This window comes from Pinus tabuliformis, chromosome 3_1 (assembly GCF_031772625.1).
Source record: "Pinus tabuliformis cultivar Carrire ecotype Pingquan chromosome 3_1, CPIR1, whole genome shotgun sequence".
NCBI lineage: Eukaryota > Viridiplantae > Streptophyta > Pinopsida > Pinales > Pinaceae > Pinus > Pinus tabuliformis.
Genome location: NC_142301.1, coordinates 878,015,398 through 878,034,748, shown reverse-complemented (window position 1 = coordinate 878,034,748; position 19,351 = coordinate 878,015,398). Strand labels below are relative to the sequence as shown.

Sequence of the window (19,351 nt, the reverse complement as noted above, 5' to 3'; positions counted from 1 at the left end):
GCCCCTCGGGACTTAAGATTAGCTAGACTGATATCTAGAATCAGAAGTTTGGGGAAACTGTTCCAAAACCTGAATTACTTCCACGTTTTGAGAGACAACAACAAAGAAGCAGATCTTGAAGCCAATAAAGCTGCTCTTCTCTCTGCTGGGGCAATGATAAGAGACGGGGATGAAACATGGGATCCAATTCCATAATCAATCAACAGATATGTTTTATTGCTTGCTATTGAATCAGTTTTCTTGTATTTATAAGCTTGGGCAAATCACAGAAATTGACTCAATAGCTGTAACCAAAAAGAGCTGGAAGCTGAACACAAGCTCTACAGTTCAGGTTGTTGAAACTATTTGGGCTCTGCGCCCTCTCATTGTAATCGAAAATCTGGCATTTAGACCACTCAACTAATATAATCCATAACCGTTTCTGTGAAAAAAATATGAAACTGTGTTAGAATGGTCCAAAAGACTTGGATCAAGCCAGATCTAATCTTAGCCGTTGATTAGGGATTTAATCTCCGCCGTTGATATGTCAACAGGAAAAGTATAAGAGGAGCCTTGAGGGTCACTCGGAGAACACACCAGAGTGATCAGTCATTCTATTCTCTAGAGCGGGGTTTGCTAAGAGAGATAAAATTAGTGATCGGGAGATGTAGCTGAGGGGCATTTGAGTATAGAGAGACAGAGAGGCAGAGATAGTGCTGGGAGAGCAGCGCAGTAGCCGGGAAGAGTGATGCAAAGCCAGCTAGGGCTCAAGCAAAGGCAGCCGGGAGCTGTGCAGAGCCTCAGAGAGGCTAGCGTTGCTGACGCAGAGGGCTAGAGGGCTGACGCAGGGCCTCCTAAGGCTGACGCAGACCCATCCGGGGTGACGCAGGGCCAGCGCTGGGCAGAGAGGGGCTGACGCAGACCCATCCGGGGTGACGCAGGGCCAACGCTGGGCAGAGAGGGGCTGACGCAGTCCAGAGAGAGGCTGACGCTGGGGTTTCTGGGGCAGATTTGTGTTGAGTAGCTGTCGGAAGGATTATCCGGGGTTTCAGCCAGGAGATTTGTTAGAAACTGAGAGGTATTACTGCCAAGGAAATTCTCTGTTGGGTAGGCCAGTTTCGGCACCCAGATTGTACTCTGATATTGCTTAATAAGAAAACCTTCAGATAGCTGCACCAGTTTTCCCACATTGGGTTTTTCCGGAGACATTGGTCTAAAAATAATGGTGTCATATGGTGTGATTATTTCTGTTTTCTTTAGTTGCTGATTTGTAATATGTTGAGCATGCACTAGTGTTTATTTTCAGTATTTACATTGTAAATAACTTGTTAAGTAAAATAACAAGTAGGTAGGAATAAATCAGATAAAGTGCATGGAGGGTTTCTAACTAAGTAAACTTAGAAACTTCAGCAAAGTCAACCCAAGTCAAAATTGCCTTGAAGCAACTGCATCTTTTCCTTTGACCAAGATTTCAGACCTGCAACTTATGTCTGCAATTTCGGCCTGCAATTTTTGGCTTCCAGTACTTACTGCAACTTTGCACGTGTGGAAGTTTAGGGCAGAATCATAATACCTCTTCTCTTCGCTTGGATTGGATCTTCCTCCTTGGGAACTTGACTTGCAAAGTGAGTCTTCTTGACACCAAAAAGTCGCTTCTTAATGGTTCTGCAATTCGGTCTTCCTGCAACAGATGGATGCCCTAATTCACCTCGCACGTGTGAGAGATTTCAGCCCAAAACAGGTCTCAAAAACTTCAATTTATTTCTTCCTTTAGTTCTTCTTATCTTCGCTCCTTCTAGGTCTCCTTCTTACTCTTGATCGAACTTCTTGATGTATGATTGATCTCCCCAATATGAGGTCACTGCCTGCCTTATATATAGCCTTCTCTCCATGGTTGAATAGCCCAACATGAGGTCAACTTGAGATTGCTTGTAGGCCAACTTGATAAAGGTAGGTTGACTTGTCTTGGAGGGTCTATATACCACAAAATAAGTTTCCCTTGGCATGTTACATGATGCCCAAGAGGGTCTTTACATATTTCAATGGCTTCTTTGACCTCTTTGACTTAATAACAAAACCTAAAGGCACTTAATGGGTGCTTGACCTAAATAAAATAACCTTGATCATGAAACCCATGCATCAAGAATGACAATAACAAATTTCTTATTCTTCTTTACATCAAATACATAAAATCATGATTACATATGTCATTATGAAGGCCGAACCTAGTTACATATGTCAACACAAAGAGCCCACCAACTTACGATTACTGTAGGATCAACGGGACTAGAGTCAGAGCTTCTCAATTTCTTTAGATTTGTGATCATGGGAGTAGTCATAGGCTTGGAATCCATCATACTGAACTTTTGTAACATCTTGATTATATACTTTCCTTGACCAAGATATATCTCACCAGGTTTCTGCCAAACTTCCAAGCCCAAATAGTAGTGCATGAGTCCCAAATCTTTCATTTCAAATTCAGCTGCCAACAACTTCTTACATTCTAGAATTTTGCGCTCCACACCTTAATAAATAAATCATCCACGTACAAAAGTTTAATAACTGGTTCATTCTTCACTATCTTCATGTAGAGGTTTGCATCAACAAAACTTTTGACAAAGCCAATCCTTAAAAGATAGGCATCCATTCTTGCATACCAAGCCCTAGGAGCTTGCTTCAAGCCATATAGAGCTTTCTTTAGTCTGCAAACATGAGTTTCCCTGCTATTTATCTCAAAGCCTTCCGGTTGTTCAATGTATGCTTCTTCATCAATAGTTCCATTTATAAAGGCTGTTTTGACATCCATTTGATGGATATTCCATCCCGTAGTTGCAACTAGAAAAACCAAAGATCTAATAGTAGTGTATTTGGCAGTGGGAGCAAAGGTTTCTTCATAGTCTATTCCTTCCTTTTGAGAGAAACCCCTTGCAACAAATCTTGCTTTGTATTTGTCTATGCTTCCATCAATGACATATTTGATCTTGCAAATCCATTTGGAAGTGACAACCGATTTGTCATTATGTTTAGGAACGATTTCCCAAACCCCATTCTTCATGATGGATTGATATTCTTCCTGCATTGCTTTCTTCCATTCTTCTTGATGAGCAGCTTCTTCAAAGGTAGTTGGTTCTGCTTTGATTAACTTTGTCATGTATGCTGCATATCTTGAGTATCTTTTTGGTCTTTTGCTTTCTCTGAAAGTTCCTTTTGTTGCTCCATGTCCTTCAACATCTTCAAGTGTAGCTTTTAACCAATTTGGCCTCTTCTTTGTTTTGGGAATGATTGTAGGTTGAATAGGTTCACTTGGTCCTTCTTCCTCTAGGTTTGTAGGTGACTTGTCATGTTGCTCTTCTTCTTCAAATAGTGGTACATCTTCTTCATCGGGCTTGATCGGTATATCCTTGGATTTTTTGTAGGCATGATTTTCATCAAATATAACATCTCTGCTAAATTGAATTTGTTTATCTTCTTTGATGTAGATTCCATAAGCCTTTGATGAAAGGCTATAACCAATAAAGATACCTTTTATACTTGTAGAGTCTACCTTCTTTCGCTTTTCTTTTGGAATATTCATGTATGCGGGACATCCAAAGATTTAGAGATGGTCTACACATGGCTTCTTCCCTGAGAACGCTTCTTCTGGTGTCATATTGTCAAGGATTCTATGAGGACTTCTATTTTGTATGTATATTGTTGTCATGGTTGCTTCTCCCCATAGAAATTTTGGTAGGTCTTGATCAAATATCATAGTCCTTATGCATTCTTCAATGGTTCTATTCTTCCTTTCTGCTACTCCATTTTTTTCGGGATTGTAGGGAACAATGAGCTCCCTCTTAATCCCTGCTTCTTTGCAATATGCTATAAGTTCTTTTGAAGTGCATTCACCTCCAATGTCGGATCTTAGAGTTTTTATCTTTCTTTCAGTTAGGGTCTCAGTTGTGAAAATTCCTTAAACCAGAATCCCTACTGCAGCAACTGATTATATTTTTCCTACTTGTTAGATTTACATGAACAAGTTATTTGCAGTTTCCTACGACAAACATTGAAATACATACACTGCAGCCTACACCATTAAATAATATGCCAAAACAAGAAACTGAACAATAGAGAAAGATACAACACAAATGACAGTGGTTTTTGGACAAACATCCCTGGAAAAACCCAATGCAGGAAAACTGATGCCGCAGATGTGAGGGTTTTTATTATTACGCTGAAGTATTTATGAATACAACTTCTGGATGCCTTCTCGGCAGTCTAGTTACAACGAATATTACTCCACAGAAGAAATTAGTGAGATTACCTCACTCTACACTACAAGTCTTAGCTGATCCGACAGCTGAACCAATGAGTCCTTGACTACTTCTGCGCTGCCCCTGCGTGGGCCTGCGTCAGCCTTTGAGGCACTGTGTCACCTCTGTTGGGAATCAAATTTCCCTCTGGAGTTGATTCCAAGCCTCCTGGCTCAGAATGTTCAACCCTTTAGCAAATTTTGGACTTTTGCATAGGAGGCTCTGCGCTACTCTGCGTGGGGCCTGCATGAGCCCTTCCTGGCTCTACGTCACCCTCTTTGGCCTCTGCGCTGCCTCGTCTGTGTGTCTCTCTGCCTCTTTGCTGAGTATTCTTGGCTCCAGAGAAGATCCTCCAACCAAAACTCACTCTACCCCTCTTTGCGTCATTACAAATCACTGCGTTGCCTCTAGCTTCAGCGATTCGATCTCACTGATCATCTCTTTGTCTGTCTACCAAATGACCCTCAAACCTCCTTAAATAATCTCCTCGTTGACATTCAACGGCTCAGATTAGAAGCTAATCAATGGCTAAGCTCATTTCTGCTTGATCCTCGTCTTCTTCTAAAAGTTACACCCACAGTTAGATTAATACCCATTAATTATTTTAATTTCCTAAGTTTAGACTTAGGGTTCCATTAAAAATAATTAATTATTTTAATAAAACTGTCTCCGGGTGGAATTTCCCAAAACGCTTTCTGGGTTCTTTGGAATACATGTGCCGAAGCCTTCCTGCAAAATTTGAGACTTATAGCACATCCGATGCTACTAGAAATCAACATTCCCTCTTAGCGAGGAATGTGCTCTAGCAATGCCTCCCACTGAAGCATCACCCTAACTTCACAACATCGTCCTCTGCGTTGCTAATGTTTGACATGCTGTCCAACTATGCTGCTGCTGCAACTGTACTACTGCCGACACTGCCACTGTCAACACTGCATCTGTACTATAACTTTCTCTGAATTTCTGCATCTGTTATGCTGCTGGCACTGGCACTGCCAACTGCCCTTGCACTGCGAATCGCTGTTGCTACTGCATCAGCAACGGAAAAACATCCCAAATTATTGAATTGGTGTCAGTATGGATGCATCTCGATGTTGAAGATCTGACTGCTGCTAGTCCCACACCATCCGTCTGAAGCCACTGCCTTGTCGCTGCTACTGCACTGTGCCTCCCTGCACTGCTGCAACTCTACACTACGCTGCTCAGATTTGGCGTTCTAGCCACTGCATCTGTTGCTCCAACGCTCCTCTGCACCAACTGACACTGGTCCATCCCGCTTCTACTGATCTAGGCTCCTGTAGCAAGGAATTAATCGAGAGGTGGGCTCCTCAAGGATCATGCCCATCTGTAGCTCTTTCGAACTAAAGTTCCAAATCAGCGCACCTCCCTCCTGGAGGTATCTCGGCTGCATGGCGAACTCCTCCTCCTCGATCATTGCGAGTGCAGCCTTCGGATCGTGCTTCTCATCTTTGTCCTTCTTCCTGAGAGGACACTGTGTTGCGTAGTGACCCATTTCACCACACTTGCAGCACGATCTTCAAGACTTCCTTCTTCCGCCTCCGCTGCTCCTGCTGCCCCTTGGATGCAAGGGCTGCATTCTCATCCTCCTCCTTGAGATTCGATCCACTGCTACTGCTTCCATCAAGCTTACACTTGACTAGATCTCTCCTCAGCTCCTTTGGCTTAAGAGCTGCCCACATCTCATCCCAATTTGGCAAAGTCGCCCAACCCAGGATACTCTGGATAAAGACTTGTCTCTCATCTGAGACTGAATTGAGGGCCAGTCTAACCAACTCGGACCCTTGAGGTGTAGATCCCACAGTTGCTAATTCGTCCTGGGTATTCTGAAGGTTCGTGAGGAACGGATCTATGTGCTCCGCCTTCTGCATTTGTGCAGATCTCAGTTTATGCTCTAAGTACATCTTCCGCTGCTCGGAAGATCCTTGATATAGTGTTGCTAAGGCATTCCACATCTCCTTAGTAATCCCTCTACTAGCGATGTGACAAACCACGTGATCCTTTACTCCATCCAGGATCATCTTCTTGGCCTTTGCCATTTTTGCTCTGTACTTATTCAAAGTATCTGCGTCTACAGGCACAACCACCACACTGTTGACATAGGTCTTGAGAGAATGCTCATCTAGAAGGAATGACATCCTTGCCTTCCAGATGACATAGTTGGATGCTCCATCCAACCTATCCTGATCTCTCAGCCCATTGGTTGTCATTTCTGACACAAAAATGTCAAATTTCTCCTCTCTACTTCTTACTGCTGCAGCTCAGCCAATAAGAAAACAAACTTCTTGGCGGGAAGTGTACTGAGGAAAAATTCTTTCACTATGCTACTCCTCTCTTCTGATGTCTTTCTGCCCAACAAAACGACCTACTGAAAACACTGTGTCCCACCAGCTCTTCCTCATGCTGAGGCTCAGCGCTGCTTACTCGGCCACGACAAGATTTCGATCTGGAATCCCTTCTCTGTTGACTCACTCAGAGAGAGGCTGCCTTGAAATTCAGCGCTCCGGCTTGGACTGTGCAAACCCTTTTGGCGATTCGAATTGCTGCCTTCTGCAACTCTTTCGATCTCCTTTTTTGCTCAGTGTTGGGTTCTCTAGCACTGTTCTTCTTGCTTCACCTGCACTGCTCTGATACCATGTGAAAATTCCTTAAACCAGAATCCCTACTGTAGCAATTGATGATATTTCTCCTACTTGTTAGATTTACATGAACAAGTTATTTGTAGTTTCCTACGACAAACATAGAAATACATACACTGCAGCCTACACCATTAAATAATATGTTGAAACAAGAAACTAAACAATGGAGAAAGATACAACACAAATGACATAGTTGTTTTTGGACAAACGTCCTCGGAAAAACCCAATGCGGGAAAAATCATGCAACAGATCTGAGGGTTTTTATTATTAAGCTGAAGTATTTCTGAATACAACTTCTAGTTGCCTTCTCGACAATCCGATTACTGAGAATATCACTCGACAAAAGAAATTAGTGAGTTTACCTCACTCTACACTGCAAGTCCCGCTGATCCGGCTGCTGAACCAATGAGTCCCCGACTACTTTTGCGCTGCCCCTGCATGGGCTTGCATCACCTCTGCTGGGAATCGATTTGCCATCTAGAGTTGATTCTAGCCCTTCCGGCTCAAAATGTTCAGCCCTCCAACAAATTTCGGACTTTTGCGTAGGAGGCTCTGCGCTGCTCTGTGTGGGGCCTGAGTGAGCCCTTCCTAGCTCTGCTTCACGCTCTCTGGCCTCTGTGCTGCCTCCTCTGTGTGTCTCTCTGCTTTTCTGCTGAGTATTCTTGGCTTCAGAGAAGATCCTCTAGCCAAAACTCACTCTGCCCCTTTGTGTGATCACTACAAATCATTGCGCTGCCTCTAGCTTCAACAATTCGATCTCACTGATCAACTCTCTTTCTGTTTTCCAAATTATCCTCAAGCCTCCTTCAATAATCTCCTTGTTGACATTCAACGACACATATTAGAAGCTAATCAACGGCTAGGATCATCTATGCTTGATCCTCGTCTTCTTCTAGAAGTTACACCCACAGTTAGATTAATACCCATTAATTATTTTAATTTCCTAAGTCTAGACTTACGGATCCAATAAAAATAATTAATTATTTTAATAAAACTGTCTCTGGGTGGAATTTCGCAAAACGCTTTCTAGATTCTTTGGAATACATGTGCCCAAGCCTCCCTGCAAAATTTGAGACTTAGAGCACATCTGATGCTACCAGAAATCAACATCAGCTTCAGATCTAAACACCTTGAACTTTTCAAATGCTTCATCCTTTTCGTGAGAAGATAGGGCCATGTCTTTCTAGAGTGATCATCAATGAAGGTCACATAATATTAGTGGCCTCCAAGAGATTTATTAGACACGGGTTTTGTTACCCACCACTTTGTGGGTGATATCCCTAGGAGAAAATTTTCTCCATGATGGTCCCCAACCGGCAACCAACAACCCCTTGTAGCCACTAACTAGCTCGTTGTGCTATCTCTCTGCCATCGAGCTAGCCATGTGCTCCCTCACCCATCCGTCATGAGCATATGTTTGAAGGTGGGCCTCCCAAGCCTAAAGGTATGCCTTGTCATTTAGTAATTGAGTATTTTAGTTTACTTATTATGGAAACTCTTGGGCATGGAATAATAGAGGGATTTAGCGGAAAGAGTGGACTAGGTCTGTGCTCTTGTCCCCTAGGTCTCTTTCGGACATTAACCTTGAACCCTAGTCCTGTGGGGTCTCTTTTACTGGCCTTTGGGTTTCTAGGATGGTATTACATGGGAAACCTTGATTTTGGATGTGTGGTCCCGCTCCCCAATTCACATATATCACCCCCCTTTCGCTCATTATAATCCTTTTCATCACTTCTCCCACCTGTGTCGACATTCCTCTCTTGGGTCCACCTAGGGTCAACCACCCCCTCCCCTTGCCCACATATTGGGTCGGGCTTGGAACGATGCCCCAAGAGGTTGATGCAATTGAAAAGAAAAGAAAAGAAAGAAGGCATAATTGGCCACATTCAATAGGAAATTGTACCACAAAATGCAAAAGATGGCCAAGACAAATATTTTTAGCACATGGGCAAAAGCCATTATATGAGCTCTACCCCTTCCATGGCCATCACCCTGGTTCCTAGAGGCCCTAGATGAGTCTCCTTTATCATTCAGGAACCCATGATTGTCCAAACCTTTGGTGGGCGATGAACTGCCCCACCTTAAAAGGGGGTATCCACTGCGATTCCTCATACATCATGCTCTCATTCCTTTGAGTCCCGAGTAGTTAACCAAAGAAAATCATAAAAGGAAAAAGGCACACAACAAAGGGTGGAAAAATCAAGGCCAGGTATCTCATGTACCACGATCACTCCCTCCTACACATCATTTACCCAAGTGTGGGTTTCCCTTATATTGGCTACCCTTGTACCATGGCATATGACCCAGGTTGTTCCCCTTCATTCCCTACTTCGTTCCATCATTGTATCACATGCCACCACCATTTGAAGAATGTATCATGGATGTATCACCCCCTTTGGAACCATAAACCACCTGATAGGATGATTGGTTAACCCCCTTTGGAGCTTGGAGACATTAGCACATGCCAAAGCCCATTATGGAAGGGCAAGCCATTGCAAAGTGCCTACTTGTTTTCCATGTTTTGTAAATTCTTTAACTTGATTGCTTTAATGACTTGATACGCTGGAAGGTACGAGGACACATTGGATCTTATGCAGGATTGCAGATGGTCTCCATTTTGGGTTTGGTCTCCTTAGACGGGGTCCTAACCCTCCAAAGGGCTACATTGGCATATGTATGGTGTGTGTAGAGAGCCATGGGCCTTCACAGCTGTAGACAACATTCCATGGATCCCCATAGATATTCAAAGATTGCTTGAGATTCACCTATTGGACGAGGAAGATGCACTTGGGTCATCATGCCCAGCCTACCCCATAGTTATACCATGCACTTTGCAGATGACTTAGGACCTGTATGATGATGTGGCATCACTTGCACCATCATCTGAGCCCTTGCAGATGGTTTATAGACATCTTCAACTATTTGGAGACCCATGAGGACACTTGTGTGCCCCCCACACCATGGAGAGACCCACAGGTTTACTATTTGGAGAACAAGGGGCCAACTCCTTGTCCACTACTTTTGGGAGTCCTATTTCACATTTTGGCAACTATGGACTTCATCAGGCCTCTCCTGGGGCCCATCGACATGTATTATTGATCATTCAATCTCTTTTGATTATGAGCTAGTTTGGTAGGTTTGTCACCAAAAGTTAGTTATTTTGCACATTATTTTATTTTAAGGGTTGTATTAGGCCTCATTAGGCAAATCGAATTCATTTGGACATGTATAAATACAAGTGATGTGATTTCATTTTAGCATCATCACTTGGATTTGGGACTTGTATCTCTTTAGAGATTTTCACTATCTTTCTTGGAGGATGAATTTTTGGAGCATGGAATGAATTTTGATGTTTGGATTATTTTCTCATGTCTCAGAGCTTCTTGAATGGCAAATTTTGGATGGTTGGATATATTCTTATACATGTAAGTGTAATTTAATGCTATTCTTTCTTTCTATTTTTGTCACATACATTATTGTTGGGATTTCACTATACTAGGGCTGATTTGCTACATCTATTTATGCAATTTTGTTTCTAGATAGTGACGCTTCATATATGGGCCATGTATAATGAATGAATGTTCCTAGAGATTTTTCATGACTTAAATTCATCTTGATAAGTCATCTATTTTGCAAAAAAAAGTATAAAGTCTTTGAAGCTGCTTTTGCTGCTGCCCTAATGCTAAGCAAAGTTGTCTTTGAGGCCTCCTTGACCTAGAAAATCCAAAGTCCATAGTCATAATTCTACCTGACTCCAATCTCCCCAAAGGATTAGGCACTGGTCCACCATAAGGTGATCACCTTAAACCTTATTTCTTCTCCTCCCTCTTCTTTTCTAGGCCTAGCCCATTAGGTCTCCTAGGGCATCATTTATCTCACAAACCATCCACTCAAAAAATTCAATCTCTTGGCATCCTCTGCGCTGGTGTGTCTCCTAGGTGCCCTCCAATTTTGAAGAAATTCCGACGGTGGGATTTTGAGATATCTCAAGCCCTAGCCTCGAGATTGAATCTTGCCTTGGGTTTCCTTAGGCTAGAAACCTCATTGGGATCCTCACATTGTCTTGCATTGAAAATTCTTTCTCTAGTCCCTTTCTCCCTCCAGAATAGGTCAAGCATAACATCGGTTGCTAAACCCTACCTCCTTGACCTAATCCTGGGACCACTTGGTCCCATGTGGTCCCATACACTATTAAGGTTAATTCTTCAAGGATCACTTGGAATCCAAGCTTTCACAAGAATTTTAAAGCTTAGGAACCTCCATTGTAAGATACATACCCTAAACCTAGACCTTGAAATTCTCGTTAAGGCCCTTCCTTGAGAGCTTTCAACATTGCCTTCCAAAGTAAGCAAGCCACATATTTGAGCCTCTCTTATGAATAGGCTCCCAGGATGAACCCTCACACTATCCTTGGTTCATCCATTTCATGATCCTTATCATAACAGGTCTCCTCCCATCGGCGAAAGTCCGTAAAGAGTAGGGAGCCTTAGCTAAGGTGACAGTGGGCTATCACAACATTGTTGCCCTTAGCCTAGTAATAGCCCTTCAAGGATCCCCTTTTAGGACCTCTGCTAGTTTGAGCGGTAACAGGACCGCATACATCAAAATGAATGAGATCTAATATGTTCTTAGACCTTGTGTCACTGCTTGTAAAGGGTTTCTTAGTATTTTTTCCCAAGGCACATCCCTTGCATACTCCATCTTCCTCCTTGATGTTGGGGATGCCCTTCACCATTTGAATTAGAGAGGGTATTATCTTGTAGTGAATATGCCAATATCTTCTATGCCAAAGTTCGATGGGACTAATTTCCATATGAATAAGGGCTTGAGGACATGGAGTTATAACTCTACATAATCTTCCTTCAGGAATCCCAATAACCCTTGCCTTTTCAAAACTAGAATCCTTGCTTCAAACCAAATCTTTACCATCTACAAAAGCAACTCTATCTCCTTTATCATCTAAACAGTAAAGGGAAAGTAAATTCTTTTTCAAACCTGGGACATAGAGGATGTTGTTGAGGTGTAACTTTGCTCCACTTTCTAGCTTTAATGATGTAGATCCAAGGTCCTTGATTGTGTTATCGCTCAAACTAGCAATGGTTCCTATAGAGCAACTACTAGGTCAAGTGACAACAATGGAACAATAGCCCACTATCACCTTAGTTAAAGCTCCCTGCTCTTTACAGACTTTCACCGATGGGAGGAGTCCCGGTATTAGGGAAATCACAAGAATGATGAGGTCAATAATGATGCACAATGTGATTTCCAATTCCCGTTCAAAAGAGAGGCTCATATAATAGGTTGCTTGTTTTAGAAGAAAAAGAAGGGCTCTCCAAGAAGGGCTTGAGGGAAGGATGACCTTGAGTTTAAGAATATTGAAAAATGATGAATGTCTAAGATCAAAATTCCAAAATCCCTCACTTGTGATTGATGGGTTTATACTAAGGTTCAAAGTGAGGCAAGGATGGCTCATTCAGTGGAATAATTTAATTAATGTGTGAGCTTTGGGAGAAACTAGGGTGACTTTCCACGAAAAACCCCTTGAGAGAAATACTATAAGAGATTAAGGGTTGAGAGATATACCGTGGTAAAGGCTCATCCAATGATCACCTATAATTAAGAGAAAAGGTTTTGAATGATGAATTACAAAGTTCATACCTTCAAGAAATCCTCAAGTCAAAGGAGCTTCAAGGTTTCCCTCTTGGTGTGATAACTAGGGCATCAATTTATTTGAAATTCCATCGTTGGAATTCCTTCAAAACTGGAGGATGCCTAGAGGAGACATAAATGAAGAAACTTGTCAGACGAAATCCTAAAATTCCTCCTCCCTAAAATTTCTCACCAAGCCCTAGAAAATCTCCTTATCCTTAGGGGACAAAGAAAAGAGGAAGAAAAGAGGTGAAAGAATGATATTTCGTCAAGTTAATGTGATCACCAAGGATTTCGGACTAGTGCCTGGTCTATTGGGAGAATGGAGTTAAGAATGAGATTGATTTAGGGTTTTGTTTTATCAAGGAGCCTAATTGTAGCTTCGCATGCCCTAATGAAGCAACGACCCAACTACAACAAGGATTTATACTTCCACTTGTCAAATAATGGAGTTTTAGGGTTAGTTTTCAAAGACAACCCCTAGGAACTTTCACTTTTTCTTGCCCAATGGATAACACATGCAATAGATCAAGAACACTGTTGTCGCTCAGATTGTACAAGAACCATGATGACGACTCAGGGCAGGGGCTATCACTTTGATCCTGGCCCACTCCGTTCTAGCTGTCTCCCAACAACAGGCTATGGGGGTTAGTCCCTATGGAAGAAGGAAATGAGAGACTAGTTGAAAACCAACTAGTCCGGGAGACATGATTGAGTGGCCTAGCTACTTGGTTAATTTTAGCAAGACTTAACAATTAGATTAGATTTGAATGTGAGACCAATGCCTTATGGAGTCAACTTCTTGCTTATTTTGAATTAGATACCAAGTAACCAGATGAATTGCTGCTTGAATTCTTAACTATCCTATATGCTATGCAAATCCTAAGATCTTGGTGTGATGCAAAATATTGGTTAATTTTAAGTTATATGTCTATTCTAGGTGTGACCTTCCTCTTAACTGTTTTGGAACTAGTCTCTAGAGTAGGTTGTGGAATGGAAGCCAACAGGAAGCAAGCAAAGACTTGATTAACGATACCTCCCCTTGTGTTCCAACCACTCGATGCTGCTAGCGTTGCAGAGACTTGTTGATTTCTAGTAGCATCAGATGTGCTCTAAGTTTCAAATTTTGCAGGGAGGCTTAGACACATGCATTCTCCAATATCCAGAAATCGTTTTGGGAAATTCCACCCGGAGACGGTTTTATTAAAATAATTAATTATTTTTAATGAGACCCTAAGTCTAAACTTAGGAGATTAAAATAATTAATGGGTATTAATCTAAATTGTGGGTGAAACTTTTAGAAGAAGGCGGAGATCAAGTCAATATGATCCTAGCTATTGATTAGGATCTAATCTGGGCCATTGATTGATCAACGAGAGGATTTTAAGAGAATGCTTGATGGGCACTTGGAGAACACAACAGAGGTAGATACTTAGTTACCCGAGTAAGATCGATTTTCTCACTGATTGAAGTAAGGCAAGAGAAAATCGAATTAGAGGGAGAGTTGCAGGTGAGAAAGGAAGAGAGGGCATCAACATCTTTCGAGAGTGCAAGGCAAGAAGACGCAGAGAAGGGAGAGACAATGCAGAAGCAGGCTGACTCAGAAAGAGGCAACGCAGAGGCAGGTTGACGCTGTGACTGTTTGGGCAATTTGACATTGGGCCAGCGTGGGAAAATTGACACAGAGGGACGCAAAAGGACTCAGAGGGAGAGGAGTACTTCTATTGGATCAGAGATTTGTCGAGAAGTGACTGTAAATATTCTCACTTCTGTTTTGCTGGTTGTAACTTGTACATGAGATTTTGCTGAAGAATAATAAAGAAACCCTCATCTGCTGCATCGATTTTCTCACATTGGGTTTTTCGGGAGACGATTGTCCAAAAATAACTGTGTCATTGCGATTGTATTTTTGCTAGTATTTTTCTTTGCATTTACTTTCTGCAATAGAATATATTTCGATATTTGCTGTAAGAACACTGTGAATAACTTATTTATGAGATAATAAGTAGAAAAAATAATATTAATCACTGCAGTTGGATTTCTATTTAGAAATTTTCACATGGTATCAGAGCTGAGGTAAAGCAGAAGAAAAGAGCCGGAAGATCCAACATTGAAGGAAGAAAGGAATTTGAAATTCATGTAGGGGTAGTAATTCGAATCTCCAAGGGGTTTGCACAGTTCAAGTCAGGAGGATTAGATTTTTGTGGTAAAACTCTCTCTGAGTAAGTCGACAGAGAGGTAAGTTTCCCTGATCGAAATCTGTCATGGGCAGAGGGAACAATGCAACAAAATATTTATCGAAGAGGAGTTTTCTTAGGTGGGACGCAGTTTTTCCTGCAGCAGTTGCTAGGGCAAGATAGCATCAGAAATCGGCACAAGATGGGTACTCAAAGTGTCTCAGAATTGTCTACCAGATTCGAAGAAGAATTTGCATGCCTAGAGTGCGAGAACATTTCTCGAGCTATCAAGAAGAAAAAATGGACTTCCAGATTACTATGGGAAACAAAATGAAATGTACTCTAGTAGGGAGAGGCACCATAGCATTTCAGAGGGAAGCAGGGACCAGCATCCCAACCACCAATGTTATGCATGTGCTAGGATTAGGAATGAACTTGATTTCAGTGTCCCAGTTACAGGACAAGGGATACGATGTATACTTCATAGGAAAGAAAGTATACGTCAAGCATCCAAGCTGGAAGAAGAAAAGACAAATTGGGATTCGAAGCAACAAATTGTATAGGTTGCAGCTTGAGTCACCAATGGCACTGATAGGCAACAACTATAATGGTGAAAAGGAACGAAATGAATTATGGCACAGGCGAATGGGACACTTACACCATGGAGCACTGAGGATGCTCAGAGAGACTGTTACAGGAGTACCAACCCTTAGTAGTGAGCATGATGACTTATGTCGAGGATGCGTGCTAGGGAAGTACGCTAAAGCAACTTTCTCCAGAAGTAACAATAGAGAAGAATGTGTATTGGGATTGATACACTCAGATATCTATGGTCCAATGTCCATAAGAGCTCTTAGTGGTGGCGAATACTTCGTCACTTTTATTGATGATCACTCTAGAAAAACCTGGATCTATTTCTTAAAGACCAAGGATGAGGTCTTTGATCGATTTAGAGAGTTTAAGGCTCTCGTTGAAAATATGACAAGGAAAAAGATAAAGGTATTGCGTTCAGATAATGGTGGAGAATATACGGATAGAGACTTCACAGATTAAAATGCAAAGGAGGGCATCAAAAGAGAGTGGACAACTCCATATAATCCGAAGCATAATGGAGTAGTAGAATGGAAAAATAGAACTATTATTGGGGCAGCCAAAGCTATGTTGTATGATCAGGATCTACCTAAGTATTTATGGGCAGAAGCTTGCAACACAGCGGTGTATATCCAGAATAGAACTCCTCATATAGCATCAGGGAAGAAAACGCCCGAAGGGGTCTTCAAAGGGAAGAATCTGGAAGTCAGTCATATCAGGATATTCAGAAGCATGACATATTGTCACATTTCAGACGAGAAGCGTAGTAAACTGGATTAGACTGTAGAAAAGGGGTATCTCGTAGGATGCATTGAGACCTCAAAGGCATACATAATCTACATTCCTGGCAGCAGGGAGATTGTAGTGAGACGAGATGCAAAGTTCATGGAGGATAGAGCTTTCAGGAAATCTCGTGAGATGCATGCAGAAGATCAGTTAGGAGATGTTTCACTAGTCCAGGAGCAACAAGGTTAGCAAGGAGGAAAGGCAGGAGGACAAACACCTGGATCGAGTACACTGACCAGTACCAGTATTTCCTCAAAAGTAGGAAATCGAGATAGTTCTCAGCAGATGGAACAACAGGATCAGGACGAGGAGTTGATTGAGCTTCCCACCACTAGTGGTAGAACTAACAGAGAAGTACGACAAACACTGAGGGACACAAAGGAGTTTGTTGGAGCTCATAGAATCGAGAAAAGGCAGTGTAGACAACCTAACAGATACCAGGCATTGGTAGCTTAGGTTGAAGAACCCTCTAGCTTTCAGGAAGTCGTTCAACACCAAGTGTGGGTGGATGCCATGGTAGAAGAGTACAACTCTATCATGACGAATGATGTCTGGGAAGTAGTACCTAGACTAGAGGATAGATCAGTTGTAGGGTCACGATGGATCTATAAGATCAAGTATGCTGTAGATGGCAGTATATAGAAGTACAAGGCTAGGTTCGTGGCAAAGGGGTATGCTCAGAAAGAAGGAATAGACTATGAAGAGACCTTCACCCTAGTTGCTCAATACACCTCTATCAGATTCGTTATATCCCTAGCAGCTCAAATGGGATGGGAGATTCACCAGATGGATGTCAAGACAACATTCTTGAATGGGGTGATAGAAGAGGAGGTGTATATAGAACAACCCGAAGGCTTCGAAACTCATGAAAAGAGAACTCATGTTTGTAGACTAAAGAAAGCCCTGTATGGGCTCAAGCAAGTACCCAGAGCATGGTATTGTTGGATTGATATTTACTTGAAATAGTTGGGATTTGTCAAAAGTGATGTTGATCCCAATCTCTACTACTAATGATAGAGAATGAGCCACTTATTCTGGTATTATATGTGGATGACTTGTTTTTAACAGGGTCATCTAGGCTCATACAGGATTGCAAGAAGAATCTTGAAGCTGAATTCGACATGAAGGACATGGGGTTGATGCATTATTTTCTAGGGTTGGAAGTTTGGCAGAAGAATGGGGAGATCTTCCTTAGGCATGGAAGATATGCTATAGAGATTCAGAAGAGATTCAGAATGCAGGATTGTTGACCCATGGCTACTCCCATGATCATCAACTGGAAGAAAATAGATGAATCAGGAGATAAGGAAGTGGACCCCACCTTGTACAGACAACTCATTGGGTCGCTCATGTATTTGGTCAACACTAGGCCAGACATTTGCTTTGCTATCAACACTCTTAGTCAGTTCATGGTGGAACCAAAAAGGGTGCATTCGGCGGTAGCTAGACACATTCTTAGGTATGTGCGTGGAACAGTCAGATATGGGTTGAAATACTCCTGAGAGGAGGATGTTAGATTGAATGCATTCACAGATGCAGATTGGGCAGGTAGTTCAGTAGACCGAAAAATTACCTCGGGGTACTGCTTCAGTGTTGGATCAGGGATGATATCTTGGTGCAGTAGGAAGCAGAAGTTGGTAGCTCTGAGCTCAGCAGAAGCAAAATATATGGCAGCCAGTGCAACTATGTGCAAAGCTATATGGCTTAGAAAACTGCTTGTGAGCTTGTTCAGAAGAAGGATGGAAGTGACCAGGGTTTATTGTGATAATCATAGTTGTATCAAAGTCTCCGAGAATCCAGTATTTCATGATCGTTAAAACACATTGATATCAGATGTCACTTTATTAGAGACTGTGTTCAGCGTGGGGCAGTACAGCTACAGTATGTCCCCACAGGAGATCAGGTAGCAGACATACTCACAAAGGCTCTAGGAAGAGCTAAGTTCATTCAGTTCAGAGAGCAGATGGGTATGGTAGAGAATCCGTTTCAGTAGCAGAAACAGGTGATTTCTCAGTTACAGTGGCAGAGGGAGTTGCAGTATGGATGCAGTGTTGATAGTGGCAGGGTCAGCAACAATACAGATGCAACATTTGCGCAGTGGTTGGTGGACAACATGTCAGACATCAACAACGCAGAGGGAGATGTTACAGAACAGAGTGATGCTTCAACATGTTGCATTGCTAGAGCACATTCTTTGCTAAGAGGAAGTGTTGATTTTTGGTAGCATCGGATGTGCTCTAAGTCTCAAATTTTGCAGAGAGGCTTAAACACATGCATTCTCCAATACCCAGAAATCGTCTTAGGAAATTCCACCTGGAGATAGTTTTATTAAAATAATTAATTATTTTTAATGGGACCCTAAGTCTAAACTTAGGAAATTAAAATAATTAATGGGTATTAATCTAAACTATGGGTGAAACTTCTAGAAGAAGGTAGAGATCAAGTCAATATGATCCTAGCCATTGATTAGGATCTAATCTGGGCCGTTGATTGATCAACGAGAGGATTATAAGAGAAGGTTTGATGGGCACTTGGAGAACACACTAGAGGCAGATACTTAGTTACCCGAGTAAGATCGATTTTCTCACTGGTTGAAGTTCGGCAAGAGAAAATCGAATCAGAGGGAGATTTGCAGGTGAGAAAGGAAGAGAGGGCATTAGCATCTTTCGAGAGTGCAAGGCAAGAAGACGCAGAGCAGGGAGAGACAACACAGAAGCAGGTTGACGCAGAAAGAGGCAACGTAGAGGCAGGTTGGCGCTGTGACTACTGGGTAGTTTGACGCTGGGCCAACATGGGAAAATCGACACAGAGGGACACAAAAGGACTCAGAGGGAAGAGGAGTACTTCTCTTGGATCAGAGATTTGTCGAGAAGTGTCTGTAAATTTTCTCACTTCTGTTTCGTTGGTTGTAACTTGTACATGAGATTTCGTTGAAGAATAATAAAGAAACCCTCATCTGTTGCACCGGTTTTCCCACATTGGGTTTTTTCGGGGACGATTGTCCAAAAATAACTGTCATTGTGATTGTATTTGTGCCAGTGTTTTTCTTTACATTTAATTTATGCAATATTTTAATTGTGAACATTGTAGTAGAATATATTTCGATATTTGCTGTAAGAACATTGTGAATAACTTATTTATGAGATAATAAGTAGTAGATAATATATAGGCTTGAGGTGAGGTTGAATTGCCCTGTTTGAGGTCAACTTGATCTCCTTGAGGC

The 19,351-nt window shown here is 42.0% G+C and overlaps 1 protein-coding gene across 3 annotated transcripts in view; it reads left to right on the top strand.

The window, feature by feature from the left end:
• LOC149190389 (monofunctional riboflavin biosynthesis protein RIBA 3, chloroplastic-like) overlaps positions 1 to 19,351 on the top strand; it is a 257,004-nt gene that overhangs the window by 70,600 nt on the left and 167,053 nt on the right. For 2 of the 3 annotated variants that reach the window (XM_089412143.1, XM_089412141.1), the window contains exon 3: positions 10,303 to 10,350. The exons of the other annotated variant lie outside the window; for it this stretch is intronic. In XM_089412143.1, the coding sequence (XP_089268269.1) occupies positions 10,303 to 10,350 (48 nt within the window). The remainder of the gene's footprint in view (positions 1 to 10,302; positions 10,351 to 19,351) is intronic. 3 annotated transcript variants of the gene reach the window in all.